Raw genomic sequence first — 20,926 nt, forward strand, 5'->3', positions numbered from 1 at the left:
TACCAGCAACAGCAAATAACCAATGAAAGTTGTTCATGTAGTAAAAAATTTGAATAAAAACAACTGTAACAATAAATAGTGCCTATAAACTGTGACAGAATCTCTTAATAACTTTGCAGTTAGGTTCTTTACCAAGAGGTGGTACGGGCCTTAAAATGCTGTGATTTTTGTTCGGCACTATGAAAACAGGAAATTGAAACAGAACTGTGTCTACCATCCGCTCGACACAGTCAATGGTCTGTGGTATACTTTATGAAATACAAATTAACCAAAACCAGTCGTCTTACAAAGGTACCCAGGCAAACAATGGATATTTAGCCCAAGTGAATGCTATATGCTTCATTGCCATATTTGGACAAACTAGTGTATAAACTAACTGAAAATCTGAGATAATACACAAGAGAAAAATTCCAAAAGTCTGTCTCCAACATATCAAGGCACAGATACATGCGTCAATTGAACTACAGTTTCTCTGAGACAAAGTGCATCGACAAAGAGAGTGCATTTAGTACAAGATCATACATATTTGGGTCGTACATCATTGGAAGTCAAGACGTAGTCTGACAAGTCCACTTTCACCATTAAATGTGGTAAAACATTTCCAAGAAAGTCATATATTGGAAGAACCATAACTTTCTTGGCAATGTTTTACCAAGAAAGTCATGCATGTAAGGTGCAAAAGCCACAGTCAAAAGCAAAAAGCATAGTTTGGGACTGCATGAGTGCCCCAGTCGTGTTGGCATCCTGCATTTTTGCAATTTCACCATTAAAGCCCACAACTACATCCAAATCCTAGAGAAATATCTGCACCCTTCACAATGGTAACTATTTGGATGACAGACTAACATATTTTTGCATGATAAAGCAACAATGTTTGGCCAAAATTATGAAAGCCTAGCTGCCTGGCAACCACATCCATGTGCTCCTCTGACCTGCAAAAAGTCTGAACTTGTCATCTATTGATAACATGTGGTACCAATTGAAGCACAGTATGGACCAACTGTTTTTTATTTTATTCTGTATATGACTGACAGAAGCTACAGAAAATTGTAAAATGTAATAAAAAGCCTTGTCTTTGCTTTATTACATTTTTTCTCTCTTATGCATCTGAATAAACTCCACCGATTTTTAACATTGTACTTATATTATTTAGATTTAAGTTGGAATGCTATTATTATTCAGAAATTGTATGGCTTGGAGATAACAATACAGTAAAAGTCCAATTATCTAGATGCCGATTGTCTCTTACTTGGGTAAAAATAAATAGGCATGTATGTATGTACAGTATTGTATATAAAGAAAATAAATTATATTCATTTGTAGGTATATATCCACATTTAATATTTTATTTGCACATAATTACACACACACACACACGAAAAAGGTACGTGGATAGAAAAAAAAACTATTTTAAGCAAAAATCCAATTATCCAGATATCTGGACAGCGTGAAGTCCCAATTAATTTGGATAATTGGAGTTTTACCGTAGATGCACTGTGACATTTCTGATATAATGTATTATCTATTTAATTTGGGTTAATGTATTATAAAAAAGAAATTTCAAGAGCAGAAGTTATTTGTGGAAAAGGATAGCTTCTTTAAAGTTGAAATTAGCTAAAAGTAAAAATTAGAACACTAATAACAAAAATATTTGAAAGAAAAAATGAATAAAGTCAATAAGAAAGCGAGATGAATAACTTATGATTTATATAATAAAATAAATTTCTTTCCTTCATGCTTTTACAATGCTAGTTGATCTATTTTTGATAAAATAAAAAGAAAGTTCGGGATATGAATAGTGCTACATCATTATCGTCGTGATAAAGTACTTGTGTGCAGTGAATTTTAATGTACTATAATTAGTAAATGTAGTAAATTATATCTACCATTATAGATATTAAATCTTGCAATTAAATATAGTGAATGTAATTGTTATACTTTAAGAGGTCAGTAACTTATCTACTATAGAAAATGGCTAAAGAATAAGATTGAATTTTTAATATTATGTTTTCAATTTAAAATCTTCAATAAATACTTCTCAGATTAAATTTTAATTTATAGCTGTAAGAATTTAACTCTAGCATATAAAAATAATTATTAGGATTTAATATATGTATATTTATATTTAATAAAATTAATAATATTTAAAGATAAATTCTGTATTTTTTAACAATGTTATGATGTATTACAGCTTCTGCTGTCGCACCGTAGATCATTACATTACTTCCTTATTGCCAATACTGCTATACATTCAGCAAATTCAAATATCAACATGAAAAAGAAAATCAGGACAAAGTTGTTATACACCTGACACACAAACAGGGCAGTCAACTCTACTATAATAACAAGTTTCTACTGTAAGTACTTTGTAAATGCACTTTCTACTAAAGAAAGTTCACTTATTCACTTAAGAGAATTCGCATAATTGACGTTAATTCTATTAAGATTTTTTACCGACTACAAATAACAAAATTATTTCGAAAATACGAATCAAAAACAAGTTAAAGCGGTCAAATTAGAAATGATTAATATAATTTTAATTTTAAATAATTTTCTCTTATTAAAATAATAATAAATATATTAAAAATTCAAGGAGACGCGACGTTAGACGTTTTCGAAACGTTTCTTTCGCAGAGATTCCGTTTTCGAGCACGACGGGAAATCGCAATATTAATATTAATCGACACTACGTCAAATACAAAAATACCCCATTATAATTTGGCCGGAATCCTTCGATTCGTTTCTACGGTAGGGTGGACACTTTCCAAAATGCTAAAGTCGACGTTTGTGTCACACCACCTACACGTTCCTTCTGTTTGAAAGCAACCGAAGGTGTTTTCCCCAAAAAATTTAACTCTGGAGATTACATCACAAATATACAAAAATTATGCCTTTCTGTAAACCTTGTATTTTCTAATTAATGTTCTTCTTCCTCATCAGAAAAATTATACCAGCCGGTTTTTAAAATTAATTTAAATTGGTCATTTCTTACACTTTCAACAACAAAAATGATTTTTCTGATTATTATAATAAAAATATTAGATTCTAACAATATTAATATATATATATATATATGTGTGTGTGTGTATAAAATTGATTTGACCCAAATATATAAAAATATAACTTCAAATTGTTTTCTAATATAATATAGACATTTTCCTTTACAACAATGATTTATTATTAAAAAAAATGGTTCTATACAAGTTTACAAATAATAAAATATCAATTAGCACACTTATATTATTTAATATACTTTCTCAAGTTTTTTTCATATTAAAATAAAGAAATAAGTAATTAGATTTAAAATAATTGTTTTAAAATATTTACATCAAAAATTTTTATGTTGAATTTAATAATATGAATATAAATTAAGTATATTTGTAACATCAAAGTCTAAGATTCCATACATATGAATATATATATATATTTTTAATTTCTGGTAACAAATTTATTTACAAGAAAGTTTTGAAATTTTTTCCCTCCAAAAATACACATTTACTTATATCCCAATTTAAACTTCCTACTTTCCTAGCAAACATAGTAGATGTTTGACTTTAGTCTGTTTACTAAGAAAATAACTTAATTGCACATCTTGGAGCCAACCCAATCTAAACCACTCTATCGCGTTCTAGTCCTTGTTAATTTTACTCGTATTCAAAATATATATTTCGAAACTTTATGACATTTTGCAATTTTATTAGCAGTTAAATAATCTTATTTGATTATTTAAACTTGGTAAGAAACTAAATTAAATAAAACCACCGGCGGGCCGAATTTTTGTTCTATTTTGTCGACGAGTCGAGTACGACGCGACGTATAATGCGAGGTCTGCTCGAAAGTAAACGAATGCGGAATTTAGAGCATTTAACGAGAAGAGTCGACGAGTTTCTATTCCTAATTTGCAAACGTACGTCCTCGCTCGTAACGATTGTTTAAAGCCGGAAACAACTTTTTGTTTACTTCGACTGATGTTTAAAACTTCGAAAACAAATTTACTTCAGTTTTGTAATATTTTAAAATTTAAAAATATTGTAATAAAAAAAAAAACTCATTGAATACTTTAAAATATGGAATACAAATAATTTATTACAATAGAAAAGACAGTAAATTATTTAAATGTAATTGTAAAGAATATAAGAATATATTTCACTTTTAAATATAATTTTATATAAATTATATTTAAATTTAATAAAGTTTATTACATTATACATAATGGATTATAAGATATATATATATATATATATTTTTTAATACTTAAAAGAATTTAAATGTAAATGAAGTGAAAAATATATAATATATATTATAATGTATATTGTAATAAAAATGAAATAAATTTATGGATTATTATTTAGTTAATTTTATTTTAAATTTCAAATATTTTAAATCCAAAATATGAAATTAAGATTTTCAATGAAGCAGTCTGCATCAAAATGCACAATCCCAGGTGAAATTTATTTAAACATCTGCGAGAGGTGTAGCCACGTGTTAGGTTAAAATTTATTTTACCTATTTAAAATATATTCGACGTTTCTGCCGTACATCACTTACGAGGTATATTAACGGAAGTATTCAGGATTATAAGAAATTGCTTACCTCTTAGAATGTGACCGAGTGCCAGCCTCATAATATTTTCAAAACTTTCATTTTCAGAAGTAAATCTGGTATTATTGAACTCCACCAGAAGGTCTTCTGCACTAAAACACTGAATTATTAAATGTTTATTATTAATTTTAAGATTTAAAATGAAATAATAAATATTTCAACATATAAAATCTCTTATCTACATTTTAAAAATTTTACAAAAGATGAATCAAGAAAGAAGGGAGAACAACAGACAAGCCTTAAGCACAAATGACTAGACAAATGACATATTTTTTACACTGCGGATTTGTTGGCATTGCATGGCTGCAATGCCAACAAATTTGCTTTTAAAAGCATTTGGATGAAACGTTTGAAATTTGAATATTAAAGTATACATACCGTATGTAATAAACACAAGTAATAACCAATGGTAATTTAAGCAGAACAATCATTATATATCATTCTGCAATGTATAATAATATATAATAATTGCATTATAATCATATTACATCTTATGAGAGCTTCATAAATTAATTCCAGTTCAATAAATAATGTCAATATAATTATATATATACCTTAGTGTTTATTAATTTTGTACCTCGGGCTGAAGGTTTAATTTCACCATTAATTGTATACACTAACCATAGCCGAGCATAGGGCTTTAGTGCATATTTTTAGGTACAATAACAACCGCCAAGGAGACCGTGGGGACCCGATCTGAGCCGCAGACCATACCCACCGGTGCACGTGTGTAGGTGAGAAAGGAATCACGGCTGTACACGTGACCCTTGGAGTGTTAATTAATATGATTAGAATTAAGTAGGATGGCGTTTTTATAGGAGTGGTTTGGGAGAAATATTCATAACGTTCAACGACAGCGAAGTATTTTAATTTGTAGAACGCCTTGAACTACTTTAACGGAAGAACAATTCTAGTTCAAGGTTTAACACTCGATAGTCCGAGCTTATTTTAAGCAGCCCGACACGTGATCCGTGTTGTTTACGTCGTTCAACGCACCTTTCTCCTGTTTAGCGGGTCGTAGACCGCTTTGACGTTCCTCAGAATTTCTTCTAAAGACTCCAAAATTAGACTTTCGGAAAATTCGCCGTTGCCGACGGCGAAACGTTCGAACAATTCTTCTCTGCAGCCGTCGTAAGTATCGCAGGCCAGGGTCTCCGGCTTCCTGCAGGTGCTCTTCAGAGTGGACACGTGATAGACGAGAATGACACTAAGGCGCGTGACGTCATCGACGTGGGTGGAGGATGACGATTCATCCGAGGAAGACAGCTTCAACATTCTACGGACGGATAAGCACTAAGTGATAAAAATAAGAAACCAGAACGAGTTAATTGTTTACTCTTACAAATTTATTTTACGCGCAAATTACTTGCCGCTTACGCTAACAGATGGCGCCACTATTAAAATTATTTTTAGTGGAATTTAACTCTTCTCTTTACCTCCGTCTTACTTATTCGAGTAAAGAAAACTTCATTATTACAGTTTTATATTTTATGGCTCGAGTCTAAAATTAGTACGGATAACGCCTGTAGACATTTGTAGGTAGAACGACGCGGTATTTATAGTCACACCTAAACTTTGAAGATTTTCCAATAAGTCTGATAAACCGGTGGCAATCCATACTCGTACGACTTTATCGGCAGAAAGAAGAGCAAAGGCCGATGTTCTAAACACATAAAAACGTTTCCACCGAATTTAACGCGAGGACCACTCACCTTCGTACACTCGTAATTAGTTAATCCCTGTTGAACGCATCGGACTCGATCCAGGACGTCGTCCAGTATCACCCCGAAGCTTCTGATAACGGGAATGTCGATGGTCACCTGTTCCGAACCGGGTTGGAGGAACCTTAATAGTCGATTGTGTTCGTCCTGGGGCGTGCGACCCCGACAACAACCGGCCAACAATAGGAGAAGCCAACATCTCCAGCTCGACATATCCAGCACGTGCGTTCCAGTCCAAACATCAAACAACTGGTCTCCCGTGTTGTCTGCACCTGAGATCTCTAGGCGGCTTATTTGCTATTCGTTGCTGCCTTCTGACGTCACCTATCTGTCTATTTGGCTTTGTCAATCGAGTCGGGCGCTTCTCTACCTCCGTTATTTTTTACACCACCGCACCAGATAAGTTGTAAGAGCGGCCAGCCGAAAAAAAAAACAACACAGCTTTCGTTGACCCACATCGTAAGATACCAGTCGAATTATCACCTTTGTAGATCGGGGATACGAAAAAAAATACCAGCAGTTTTCGCTCTTTCCCGCCGCTCTTTGGATTTTTCCTTTTGTCTTTGTCGAATTTAAAACGTTAGGGGTCTCCAGTCTTTGTTTAAAATATTACATATTTTATTTATTCTCTTCTAAATCTATTTTATTGTCCTCTTCCTTCAACTCGAAATTTTTAGTTTTGTTTTAACCTGTTTCCATAACAGAAAAAAGAAAAAATGAAAAATAAAAAGATCGCTCCTATTACTAGGATTAGTCGAGCTGCTTAAAGTAGCAAAATGTAGGTGAATCGAAGTTCATGTGGAAACAGCCCCGGGCCCAGGGTTGGCCTCCGAGGTTTACAGATGAACTGCTCGTCCAGGAACGCCTATGTAGTGTCTATTTTCATCATAGGTCACCGGTTATTGTTAGAAAACACTCCAATCGTAAACGTACCTTTGTTCGATTTTCACGCATTATTAACGTCATCGGGAAGAATGTGATTTATTATTTAAAATATAAAAATTACCCCCCCCGGTCCATTCGAGGTTTCTGACCTTTTATTTTGCAGTTCACTTTCCCTCCAGTCCTAAATATTTTCTAGACATAAAGCGATAACTCCACGTTGGTCGTTTTTTTAATAACACCGACGAAATTTTGAGGTTAATTTTCCCCTATTTATGATAATACGACACGTCTTGTCATCCAACATCTGGTTATATTAAAATATAATAATGATTTTTTTTTTAAATAAAAATGGAAGTTAATGCTTCGGTTAGCTGGAAATAATTTCTAACCAAATAATTTGCATATTTTTGTCCAGTTTGACGAAAGTAATTTGAACTTATTTCCTGGGCGCACTTTAATTAATCTCGACGAAATTAGTAAAGGTTTCGAATGACGTATCGATTGAGTATTGTATTAATACGCCGCCCGGTGTATTCTTTTTTTATTAATTAGATTAAACACGAACACTTGTGCACCTGAAATGTGACGTAACGAAAGTACCGAAGTGGTTTCTTACGTTTACTTTTTGGTTTCTGCGGGAAGAAGATGCAAAATTGAAGATTATTGGAGACCGTAAATTAAGTAAGTTTATTCTCCTCTTCCTTATCTGTCATGGCTATAAAATAATCGCTGTATAATTCGATAAGCTTGTTTATTCGGTGCAGGTTAGAAATTACGAGATAACCGGTGGTTTCTACATACCACCGACTACTCGACTTGCCCTATTACCTATGCACTTCGGATCTTGCAATCCAGATATTTGTTAATTGGAGCGATCTTAATATAGACGATTTTTTTTCCTCCATTGTAGTCGTTTGTACACTAGAAGTCCTTCTGAAAAAACCTTGCTGCCGTGTTAAATATTCAATTAACTGTACTTAACCCACCTTATATTGAGAAAGCTAATTAGGTTACGTTATAAACATATAACTCTTTGGCGTGTCTCCGTTTAGAAGAAAAATTTACTTCTCTAGAATATAATTGTTGCGTCCAACCCTTAGCTCGAGGCTACACCGGCATCTAATTTTCGGGACGAGAAAAAAAAAATGCGTAATAATAATTAATATAGTTTGTAACATTCTCCGGTGGATTCGTTCTTGTTTTTGGACCGCTTCGATCCGATCCGCATGCCTTTTTTAAATTAGTTATTCGTCCCGAAGATTTAATTAACTGGAACCTCGATAAGTAGGTTAGGATTATTTTTAATGGCAGATGTATCTATTCGATCATTAAATCTTATTACGCAATTAACTGTAGAAAAATCCGGTTCTTCCAAAGATGTTTTCCAGCAATACATCGGATTTTTGTCGTTTTTCCCCGTGCTTTTGGCACTTTTCTACCCATCGGGTTGCTCCCTCGTCTTTTACTCCATCGAATTATAGGCAATTTTAAGATAAAATTACACGGGTATTGAGTAAAATGTTTACTTAATCAGACGTAGGATTTGTATGTCATGTTACAGTTTCGTACTTTTTGCAATTCTGTTAGAACCCCCGCGTTGTGCTATATTTTATATTAGAAAAGCGTGAAACCGGGACTTTTTTTTTCCCCACTCTCGAACAAAGCTCGGACTTTATAAATTGGCCCTCCCTCCACTCCTACATCCTTCGGTAACAGGTAGCTAAAAATGACTCACATCCTGTGGTACAGAATTCCGATAATTTAGCAGCAAACACAAACCGTCCTTAATCATTCTACAATTATTTGCACTAGGTACGAAAAGAGTCTAATTATAATCGAATAGATTCATACCCAACGTCCTTCGGTGTAATATAAAGGTAACTCCGGTACACTCCGGTATTTTTTAAACTCTGAATGATAATTACGAACCGTTCTAAGAATTTAGTTTGCTTGGATGGGCTCGGGTTGTTGTACAAGGAGACCTCTTTTTTTTTGTGAAAGGCACGGAGTGGGTTTCGTTAGACGTACTAATTCCCGTGTACTTCTAAACAAAACCCGATAAAAAGTGTCACGTTTTCCCCTTTAAGAACTTTAGCCCCGCATTAAAACTCTCATACAAGGTCTTGGTTGTAACATTTTTTCACTTCAAGGAATCCAGTATTTGTGTTTAAAATGTGAAACTTCCAAGCCATTACAGAAAATTATCTTTTGTTTAAGTTTCGAAGTCTCACGCGTGAAAAACTCGCAAAGAAGAAAGATTACAAAGTTCTATTAAGAATGTTAATTAACTCCATATTTTTTCCGTATTTATAGCGAAATTTTAGTATGTTCTCCCGGTATGTAAATTACGACGAGTTTTCCCTCTTTTTGTGAGGTAGAAAACTCTAAAATCCTTGGTAAAGAGGAAAAAAAATTCGAATTTAGAAATGGCCAGTCGTACTTTAAACCGCACTATTTATCTTATTTCCTCCTTGGCGGCACGACAGACGAAGTAGTGTAAATACCACAAGACGAAAACGATGGAACAAAACGTAAAGCTAGTGACATAATACAATTTACACCGCACAAAAAATATATTTCGCTAGATTTTGGTACGACGTGGAGACTGGTAATAAAACCAAAATGGATCTGGTGGAACTGGTTGTATCAACACGAAAGGTGAACTTGATCGTTGACTTATTTCACGGTCAAGGTTAATACCATCGAACTGTATAATTAGCTCTGTTGTGTAAGACACTTCATTACTCCAATAAAACTGCAAGACAGAAAAAAAAATTTAATCTACAGATGCGCTGGAGTGAAGACAATCCGGCGGTGTTTTTTTCTAAATTAAAAAAAAAAAGGAAGAATCCTCTCCTAAACCAATCGATAATCCACACTACCTTCCTCGTATTTCCGTGGTTAACAATATTTAATTCGTCGGCAGTTTTAACGAAGATATAATTTCGCGACGTCGACAATTCGAGCGTGATTTGTGTAATGTAGATTAAATTAACCGGCCATTAAATGCCATTTAATTTGACAAACGAAAATGGAAGCCGTCCCCGGGCGACGTTAATACATTCGAATAACAATTGCGAAATAATTGGAGAATTATTTTTCTCCCGTCGTCGTAAATTCCGGAACGGCCGTCGAAAAACCAAGGTTAATTACGCACTTCCGGTTAATTCCCGCTCGTCCGAAAACGAGAGATTTTATTATTTTTTCCTTAAAAGAAAAATCCGTGAATTTTCGTGGCAATCCGAAGCTTCTCGGCGTGCTCCACCCAACGCAAGGGCAACCGCAAGGGCAAAATCTAGCTTGAATCTCGAAATTCCACGTTCGACCTTCGTTAAATATGGCGGCGATAAAGGAACGATACTTCTAAGAATACGATCAACTCGCGCGCATCCGTCTGTCACGACACCATCCAGTCGTTGCGTAATTCGTGGGCATTTCTGCATTTTATCGAAATACTTCCTTTTTCTCTTCGTAAATTGTTTTGAAGAAACTTCGTACTCGAATTGTCGGGAGGAAACTTAATTTCTGTACAATAGACGGGGAAATTTATTACCGAGGAGTGATTGCCAGCCTGGCCATTTATTGGCCCGGTAACCGAATTAATTCATTCCTTTCCCGAACAGAAATTTCGAAATTCTACGGATGGAATGGTTAATAAATCTTAACTGAAGTATCGAAGTTTTTATTTATCCGGAATCGACAAAAAAAAGAGCCCAATTACCGCCCCACAGCTGTCGGGAATATTCGGGAAACTTATAAAAATCGACTCGGGTATTGTCGATTTTAAAGGTCCGTCGCCAGCTGGCGGTGTCAACCGGGGAAGATCATAGTTTTCGAACCATATAATAAGTAGTTTATGAGCACCGACATGGGTTTATAAAGATCGATTTTTCCGGATATCGGCCGGGCCGGAATCGATGCCGTTTCCAAACGCCGATAAATCGAAGCATTTTGACATCTTTATCGTCTAAAAACCTTCGTTTAATCGGGTTCTTGGCTGCGAAATTAACCGTGGCCGAAACAAACACTTAACGACAGTTTTATCCCGACAATGCCAAAGATAAATAGTTGATTTTTCAATATCCCAGCTTCCAACGGCGGGTAAACAATGATAATTCGGCCGAGACACTAACCGATGTTAATACACTTTCTGTAATTGAAAGAAAATTGTGTCATTCGATAACGGTTTTCGAATAACAAAGATTTTTTTTTCCAAACTAAAAATGGTTTTCCTCGCAGACATTTTATTTCACGGCGGGAATCTATTATTTAGGTTTCGTTATTCAAAGTTTCCGCGTATATAACTAGTCACGTGTTACGACGTCTCCTTCGTTTCTTAAGTGTCTTACTGTATTTCTAAATATTCTCTCTATCTGCTATACTTAATTTACCTTTATTACGCTTAATTTAAGTGTTTCGTAGATAAAAATATTTCCTTCTCCTTTCTTAAAGTATTATTTAAAGCTCTATTGTATTTATCATTTCTATATTATGCAGTATTCTTACGTTATGAAACTACTTTAAACTCGTTACGTAACATTAATTATTTTAGCAATTTGAACTAGTTTTCGTTTACGTTTTAATTAAAACTCTTTCTGGTTTACTTTATATATATTATTATTATTATTTATAATCACGCGCGTGTTTGTAATCCTCCTATCTACATACAAGATTGCATTGTTGTGCAGAAACTCGAAACAAAAGAAAGTAATCGGGTAGGATTTATCGTCGGGGTGTGGCACCATTAATCAAATGCCGGTTGCATATTTCGTCTCTTCGCAATGGGACGAAAGGGGGGGGAATCTGTCGACGTCAGAGAATTGCTTAACGTGCCAAACTCCTCGGCTATCCAAAGTGCAAAAGAAATTCTTTAGCTTATTATCTGGCAATTATTGGAACGTACCGAGTCGCGGGGGATTAAATTTCTGGCGCGGGGTATTAAAGTCGGTAAAACCGATAAAGCACGATTCTACCTTTTAACAATTGCCCGATTAATTTGTTCGATTTTATTCGGGTATTAAGTTTCCTTTCCGTTTTTATAAACGAGAATCGCCATTAAGTTACCAAAAAATTTGCATTATCTATTTGATATAATTTCTTTTATCTGTAGAAAATGTATGCGATTTATCTAAAAACTGTAAAAATTCTAAATATATATTTATATAATCTTTGCGTGTTTTTTTTTCATTTTTATCTTTATAAAATAATACAAAACTTTAAATCGATTATTCGATGAAACGTCTGGAAGTTGTTGAATTATTCCCGGAATGGTTTAAGTAAGCCAAATTCTCCTTCCTTAATTTAAATAATGGTTTATTACGTATTGTTTTTCCATTATTGTGCATAAATTTTCTAAACACAAGCGAAATATTTCCATTGTAGTCTGTACGTAGGTAAAGGATGCCAGAGTTTACCCATCTCAATTATCGAATAATTGAGCTTGCTATTATTCTTTAGATAAAGCCGGATGTTTATTATATTTTCTATTTCTCAATTGTGATAACTCTTCCTCGAAACAATTGCTAAATATACGATCTTAAATTTAGATAATGAAAGTATATTTTGCTACACTCGAGATCCACCTTTTGGAAATTTCGCGCTCGATTAACTATATACAATCGGACGTTGGAAATTGTTAAAATTATTTTATTTCGCCACCCGTACTTATTACGTTACGCGGAAGGAGTGAGGTATTGTATTTTCTCTGTCGTAGCGCTCTCTGTTTGCCCAGACACTAGGCAGGGTCTGGTTACCGAGACAATATTAGCCAGGACATACAGGTTTTCTAGGCGAAACTGGTCATCTGAGAAAAAATCCAGCTCAAAGTTTATTGATCTGTATTAACGTCTTCTAAGTAAAACAATACGTAAAATTTCAGAAGAAAAAAATTCGTGTAATGCGACTACGTCATATCCGGGTAGGGCAATTAGGTCTAAAAGATTTTCCATCGGAGCATTTTCTGCGCGTATGCGGCTTATATGTAATAAAACTTTATTTATATCGAGAATTTATGTACGTTAATAACACCGGATACATTTCGCGTACAATTTCTATACATACAAAAATACGTTTGTGGAATATAATGTAATACAGTACTTTATATTATTCTCGGTTTGGGATATTTAGAGCGGCAGTAAAAAGAAATGCGGTTATATATTCTCGAAACGTTTTCTTTTGACAGACGTTTTCTCTGTCCGGATCGATATATTATTTAATAAAGTTTAATATATTAAATTTCTTCCATTCCTTATCGAATGATCTTAAAAGTAACACGAGAAAACGTTAGAAGAAATAACCGTTTTTACGGTTTTAAAAGAAGTTCTCGGAACTCCTTTCGCACAAACCGCAAGAAAAATAAAAGAAGAGGAGAATCGCTAGTTTCCTGTCTCTTCGCTCACCCGAAAGGATTTCCCGAAAGTACCGATTTACGAGGAAGAGAAAAAAGAAAATCTCAACCGTACCGAATAAAGACGTTTTATGGAACGACCTCGAAAAAGTATTAAGTTGTGTTCCATAAAAGACAAACGGAATATCGAATACATCTGTTAATAAAGTGTGTTTGTACACGTCCCACACGATCGCTCCTCTAATAAAATAACACAAAGATAAATCAATTATATAAATCTAGCCAACGTCGCCCGCCCATTACGAAAAAGGAGGGGCACGAACTATATAAAAAAAGCATGGCAAGGAGCTTCGACGCCGGTTGTAACCGTGGCTAACTTGGCCCGAAGATTATGGTCGACACACGACGGGTCAATGGACAAATATCTTTCGTTAATTTCTTTTATATTTGCAAAATAGGCTAGATTTCACCAGTTTTCTGTTGTTTGGGGCCCTCTCGGAGATTAAGAAGAGTGCCCCAATATACGGGTGCCCCGGGTCTAGCTTCTCCGCTGAATTTTCGCCGTAAATCTTAATTATCGTGTCTCGAAACGGAAGGTTTTTCTCCGCCATTTTATAATTTGTTGAATAAATATTTACCGGGGTTAATTGCGCTTCGCTGGTTTTCTATTGGAAACGGCACAAATTTTACTTCAATCCGGTATCGATTAATTCTTTATCCGGGAAGAACGAAACAATAAGATTCGGAAACGAGAATATTCCCTGCAGTAAAATAATAAACAAAGCAAAAATTATTATTATTATTCTCGTCTCTGTAACGAACCTAATTGGAAGTTTTATTGTTTATTTCTGTTTTTTCCCGTCTACGTCCCCGTTGTTAGTTTTCAATTATATTTTTTAAAGTCCTTTCGAAAGCTCTCTGCTTTACTACGCCGTAACAACAAACAAAGCGACGGTAACGACTATATCTTTGTCTCGGTTTCCATCCAGAACTTATTGTTTTTTTTTTATTAATATCAGTCGAATGATGAAATAATTAAATGCTATTTTGAGAACCGTCTCCTTTACCGTTATTTATATACTCTAACTGAATGTAACGTAACCAGAATAACCCGAATCCGATACCTAAATAACGTTTATTGTAGCGATAGAATGGCTTTTTACGAAACGTGGAACCGGTATTGTTTCCGTGTCCTTTTCATAAATGATTAACAACTGGATTCTTGTAAAGGAATTCTATATTCTCTATTGTTTTTTTAAGGAAAAAAAGATAGTGTTTTCGTACGTACGGAGTGTTATATTATACGAGGATAATTCGATAACAATAAAACACAACCCGTTTGTGTTTGATCAGTTGTAAGCCGGTGTCTGGTAGAGCGTACACGACCAAAAAAAACCAATTTTAATAAGAACAGAGTCGAATTTTATACGTTTCCAAACAGATTAATGCATTAAATTTTGGTAATTTGTTTCGCCAGACCTACATAAATTTATTAAGTCGGAATTTATATCCCCGCTTCGTTTACTTTAAAAGAGCGGTTTTAAATGGCGGAGTTATTTACTCGTCGCTTTAAGTTGATTAAATTTATTCAAAATTTGTTTATGCCAAGTAAACTTTAGTGTCTGGTTTTTCTCAATTATATTTACCATTCTGTCGAATAATTTGATGATGCGACTTAATAACCGTAATAAATGTTTCGTATTAATTATAACATCTCCTGGAAAATTTAATTTATTTTTATCATTTGTTATTATTGAAATACATAATAGTATTTTATATCTTAATACGTCAGTAATATTTTAAAATAATTTTCTTTTATTTATTCAGCGGTCGAGTGTTTTAAAATATCCAATATTGAGGATAATAGTCATTTCCCCCTCCGTCGGTACTAAAATTTCTTTTTGTTTACCAGAACTTTATGTTGGACGGTTACAAAAATTTCAATTAAACAACATAAACTGTAATTTTCATCGTAAATTACTTTATTATATGTAAATTTTCTCGAAAATGTAAACAATGATTCGGATAAAAACTTTAATATTTGCCATTACCGGTCATAATACTCATCGGGAAATAAATAGTACCATAAATTTAGCCTTATCTCCAGGTAAATTTATTATTATCAAATCGATTCGCCAATAATACATTTCGATTTATCAACGTAGGGCAATAAGTTTTATCTGTTTTTTTTTTTATCCCAGTGTTATAAATAACGTAAATGATTCAGTCGAATTCATCCTTCCAGCATTTAATTGCATTTATTTCCTAAATGTAATAATTCGTCGGAAAAGTCCTTGTTAGTCAGTTAATACGAGTCTGACTCACTTTACGGAGGACAAAGATGATTCTTGCTTCACCAAAGCTGAGTAAACTTACGCAAAGGCCATCTCGCACTACGCTTTATCGAGGTTTCGCAGTTCGTGACCCGTCTAAAACGCTAATATTTTACTCATTTTAACCAAGGGATAAAAACAATGTGGCAAAAACCGAGGAAGTAGCCGGTACGTGTACGGATTAATCTATCGGTTGACGTCAAACGTACGCGTGTCTTATTTAAAGTAGTAATGATGTCACACTACTTAAGTCACGACTCCTTTATTAATTATTCTCTTCGTACAATACGGATGTTAAATACGTACAGTACCCGTTCGCGGGAAAGTATTCTCGCGGCTTTTATACAATATCTGTGGCTTAATAAACCAAAGGTGTGGGCAGAAAAATCGAAACGGCCAATTAACCGGCAAAAAGAAGAGAATAAAAATGTAATTTTAGCGAAAAATTTGAAAAATTTCTCCTATTGACCAAGTAGAGAAAAATTCGCAGAATTGTTTTTGCCATTTGTAACAAAATCAAAAATATTATAAAGAATAGTCATTGTTTTTTTTCTTTATATTTTCTCACGTTTCCGAGAAAAATACAATAAAATGTCGAGTATTTGCAACGTAATTCTGGAACCTGAATCGCCTCGATGAGGTCAACACAATATAAATAGAATAAGCTGATCTTTACGCAACAATTGTTTTTTTTTCTTTTTTTTTCATAAAATACATCGTAAATCATAGACAATTTACAATATTGTTTGTTATGTTTAACACTTTACATTGTTTACTCAATCGATCGAACAGGATCTAAACTTTACGTTATATTAATGTTATCTGTTTATTGTTGCTCGTCCGAAACTCGAGTGTCAATAAAAAGATATTAACACAGTACTTATCGATAATAGTAATAAACCCTTCGAACCAGTAATATAGGGAAATTTATCGCTTTTTATCGGTTTATTATGGATGTTTTCAGAGTCGATCGCCTGGGAAATTATTACGGGATAGCAGAAATGCCACTAGACTAGATAATCATCACTTTTTTGTTACGTTTCTTTACGCGAAATTATCTTGTTTAAAGATAACGCTTCGAATAATTTTTGGGACATCTCCGATATTTAATAAAATGACATAATTTACACTGGTAAGCCATTTAATTCGAACGGTTCTAGTGTGACGTGTGTCGTTTCGTACGACGCCGTCCAATCGACTTCGGATTCGTATCTTTCGGCGTCATCGAACGAAAGTCGAATTCGGCGTCATCAAACGAAAATCGAATTCGGCGTCATCGAACGAAAGTCGAATTCGAATCCTTCAACTTCGTCAGAAAAAAAACTTTGACCTCTTCCATAGCATTACAACAAATAATAATTTTTTAAATCCATTTAAAATTAAATTTAAAATGGCCCCCTCACAATTTATTATTTAAAATCATCTTGACATTATTGTCATTTGATAATTTTAAAATTGTTTTTGAGGTTTCTTACTTAAGTAAATTGTTTGTCATTGTTTTCCGGCCACGACGCAATCTAAATTATAAGGGAGCAGAAGAGGAAGTTGTTGTTTTAAAATATTTTAACGGTCGTTTCGGTGGTAAATAAGAATAACTGTTTATATACACTACAAGGTGTGATAATTATTAACGACGTGGAAGACTCCCTAGGATATAAATCGACGAAGATAACACACGATTGGTATCGATCGATGACATTCACGTACACAATCAACCTTCCTCCTCGTCTTATTACGACGAAGTAGTTTCAAATTTGTTTTACATTCTAATTCGATATAATACAAGAGACGACGAAAAACCTGCCATGTTAAAAGGTAACGATTTAAATCTAATTATAGTTTTAATTAACGAAGGTTATTAACGACTAGATTTAACTACAGACACGATTTTGTCGCGCCATATTTATATAAATACCAAAGTTAATTCAATTATTATAGGCTATTAAGTACCAATCTGGATGCGGGATTAAATAGTAACGGTAAAGTTTCTAGGGAATATATTTTACATTTCGTATCCGAGATCAGAAAACACAACTATAATAGCCGTCGATATAGTTACGCTTGACGTTACGCGCTCTCGGGCGTAACGGCAAACACTACTCCGCACGGGCAACACTGTTAAATTTAGGCTAACGGCGGCGGTACAATGCCAATCTCCTTTAATAAACTTTAAAATTCCAGCCATACGTAATTAAATTACTCGATATTTATATAACACGGAACAAAATCGGACGTAGGTATCAGGAATGGAGTAGAGGTGTAATGACCACACGGGCACACCTGTCATCGTAATCGACGAAAACGCCTAACGGGAAATAGGTCAAGGGACATGGTCTACAGGTGCGAAACGGGCGCTTTCGCGCCAATTCGGTTACGTACTATGACGTAAAGCGTACCTACGGTGGTCGTAACCGTTGGAATAATCGTCGGAAATCATCTCTTTACCAGAACACTTGAAAATGGCCGTACTTTGTCCCAGTTCTGAGGTCAATGTCGCTCCTGGTAGAAAGGTGAAAGACCCGTTTTCAGAAGGAGAGCTCGGTTCGAGTTTCCTTTATTCGTTTGTTTCCTCTTCATATTTTACTGTTTCCTTCCATCTATTGATTTTCGACTGTTTTATTTACCGGTGTCGGGAATCTCTCGAATTAATTTAGAACGAACGGCGCACTTCACGAAACAATGCTCTAAATGAAAATCATAAATCGTTACGGCCGTCTTATAGCATTTATATTTTTAATTAAGTATTAAAAATGTATAATTAAAGAAGTTTTAAAGAGGGGATTTATTAAATTTTCAAATTTGCACGTTCTGTTTGTTTAAACTACGCTTCGGTTGATTTAATAACGTCGGGGTGTTATATTACGACCATCAAAATAAAAAAAAAAAAAAACTTTATTTAATTTCTGAGAAATGTCGGAGGTTTATTAAAGGATTTTAAAATTTTCTGCCATATTTTTTCTTCCGAAAGACTCGAGTTTCACACTTGGCTAACTTTTTTTCTGTCCGGAATCATTTATTTATTTATTAATATACGTCAGGCGGGGGATTTATTAAAGTGACGAAAAAGAATTAAAGCGCCCTTAGGAAAGAGGAGAGAGAGGTCGTTACTATTCCGTTTGTCTTTTCGAAATTCTTTTTCTTGTTTGTAAACAGGAAAAATAGTGTGATCTAATGGATTTGTTTTTGTCGAGCGACATCCAATTAAACTCGCTCGAACCCGGTTCCTACCATCTTTCTAATTTCGTTCCTTCTACGTTACGTCGTTACGGGTAATTGCCGTAGTGGATTCGAGCGAACTTCGATTTAATCCGTTGTTTTCGAAAAACCGGAATTTTCTGGAAAATAATGATTTTTCTCGTTAAAGTAACACGGGCGGAAATAAAAAGAAAAATTCGTCTAACCGGAAATTATTTGTGACTTTGGCCTTGTACGTCAAATCCTGTGTCGTTTTGACGTAAAGCCAACAATTACTTTTGTGGCCGTCTGCGACTTCAACCATAATTAATTGCCGGGATTAGGTTTTCGGATTGTTGGGACCAGACTTAAGCGGTCGGACAGCGCGGTTAAGCTCATTTTCTGTACTTAGTCATTACTTTGCGAAAACGTCTCGTTAATTACGTAAATAATAATTAAACGATGGAGTTAACACGACGATTACTCAAGTAAGAAAATATTCTCCATAACTTCTTGCATTTTCAAACAGTAGTTAAATAATGAGAGATGTAAACGTAAGTAGTTTTAAGACGATAAGTATTAAACGGAAAATTGGGCCAAGGGCCAAGGCGAAAACGGAAAGATCTGTATCTAATACGGAAATAATTCGGCACATGGTTAACTTTTGACGATAAGCGTATCTTCTTCTTCTTCTTTACCCTTAATTCGATGAAGTCTGGGTTGGACCACGGACCAAAAACCTTTATCTTTTTACCATTTTAACGCAAACACCACCGTTACATCATCTTCCATCCATCCTCTTCTCCAATACTTATATATTTATATAATTAAATTGGTGCCTGTCTGCTCGAGTGGGCCTATGTGAGGTGAGAACGGCCGAATTGATTTCTACGAAACTTTGAACGTTTATTCGGGATAATCCCGGGCTACTTTCCACTTCCAAAAATTCGATTTTATTGCTTCGATAGAATTACGATATCATTTACAAGAGTAAATAGTTGGCACTGGGTACCACGCTTGGTATCCAGCAAATTTCAATTCCTGGCGGTATAATGTACGAAATAAATTCGTGGAAGTGTCAGATAAAATAAGGAGAGAAATTAGCGAAATTTTCCTCAAAATTGTTTTTAATATTTGAAAGTTATAAACGGTTCAGATGTTAAATTAATTAGCGAATACCGAGGTATTTTGAGCGAAGACTACTAATGGACAAGTAAATAATTGATTATTTTGTCGGCGGGCAACGATGGCCGATGGTTGTCGGGTGATAAATGAAATAAGGGAGTCGCGTTTTTTAAGTTGTAAAACTCGAAGAATTAGATTATCAAAGAGAAACTCGTTTCATAAAATATTAACATATTTTCTACAGAGGAATTTTTTACGTGGCGGCCTCACTTTAAATAGAATCGCATGTTGAATATTTAATGAACGTTGCGTAAGACGATCATCGTATTTGATAAATTCGACTTCATTAATTAACGAAGCAGTCGAGCTACGTTCCCGAATATTTCTGATTATTTCCAGAGAAGAATGAATTTTTCTTCGTTACTTCTCGCTTATTTATATGATCTTTTCTTTAAGAGCAAACCCATGGACGAAATCGTTTTCCGATAATTCTTGTCCAATCACCCGACTATTTTCTATAACAGTTATTGAATTTCGTGGCTTATTGGGTCTCACCGTTGGCTTTAGCCAACTCCAATGCTCGATTCCCCCATTCGAGATTGGCCAAGCCTCGAGCGGTTCAGAAATGCTCGTTCATCCGGATTCACGTGATTCGCTATGGTTTTCTTCACCTTCCTCATCCGTGATTACGCCGTTGTGGTTCAATTAAAATTAATGAACAAAGCTCCTAAATTATACAG

General features: G+C 34.4%; 1 protein-coding gene across 1 annotated transcript in view; it reads right to left on the reverse strand.

Annotated features, from left to right (window-relative positions):
- Positions 1–6,607, reverse strand: part of LOC136987010 (metal cation symporter ZIP14-like) — a 41,253-nt gene extending 34,646 nt beyond the window's left edge. Inside the window, exons 1-3 of the mRNA XM_067284647.1 lie at positions 6,315–6,607; positions 5,599–5,895; positions 4,594–4,702 (exon numbers count right to left, since the gene is read on the reverse strand). Of these exons, the coding sequence (XP_067140748.1) occupies positions 4,594–4,702; positions 5,599–5,895; positions 6,315–6,536 (628 nt within the window). The 5' untranslated portion in view covers positions 6,537–6,607. The remainder of the gene's footprint in view (positions 1–4,593; positions 4,703–5,598; positions 5,896–6,314) is intronic.
- Between the last annotated feature and the right edge of the window lie 14,319 nt (positions 6,608–20,926).

This window comes from Centruroides vittatus, unplaced genomic scaffold (genome assembly GCF_030686945.1).
Source record: "Centruroides vittatus isolate TY-2023 unplaced genomic scaffold, ASM3068694v2 scaffold_1444, whole genome shotgun sequence".
Taxonomy (NCBI): domain Eukaryota; kingdom Metazoa; phylum Arthropoda; class Arachnida; order Scorpiones; family Buthidae; genus Centruroides; species Centruroides vittatus.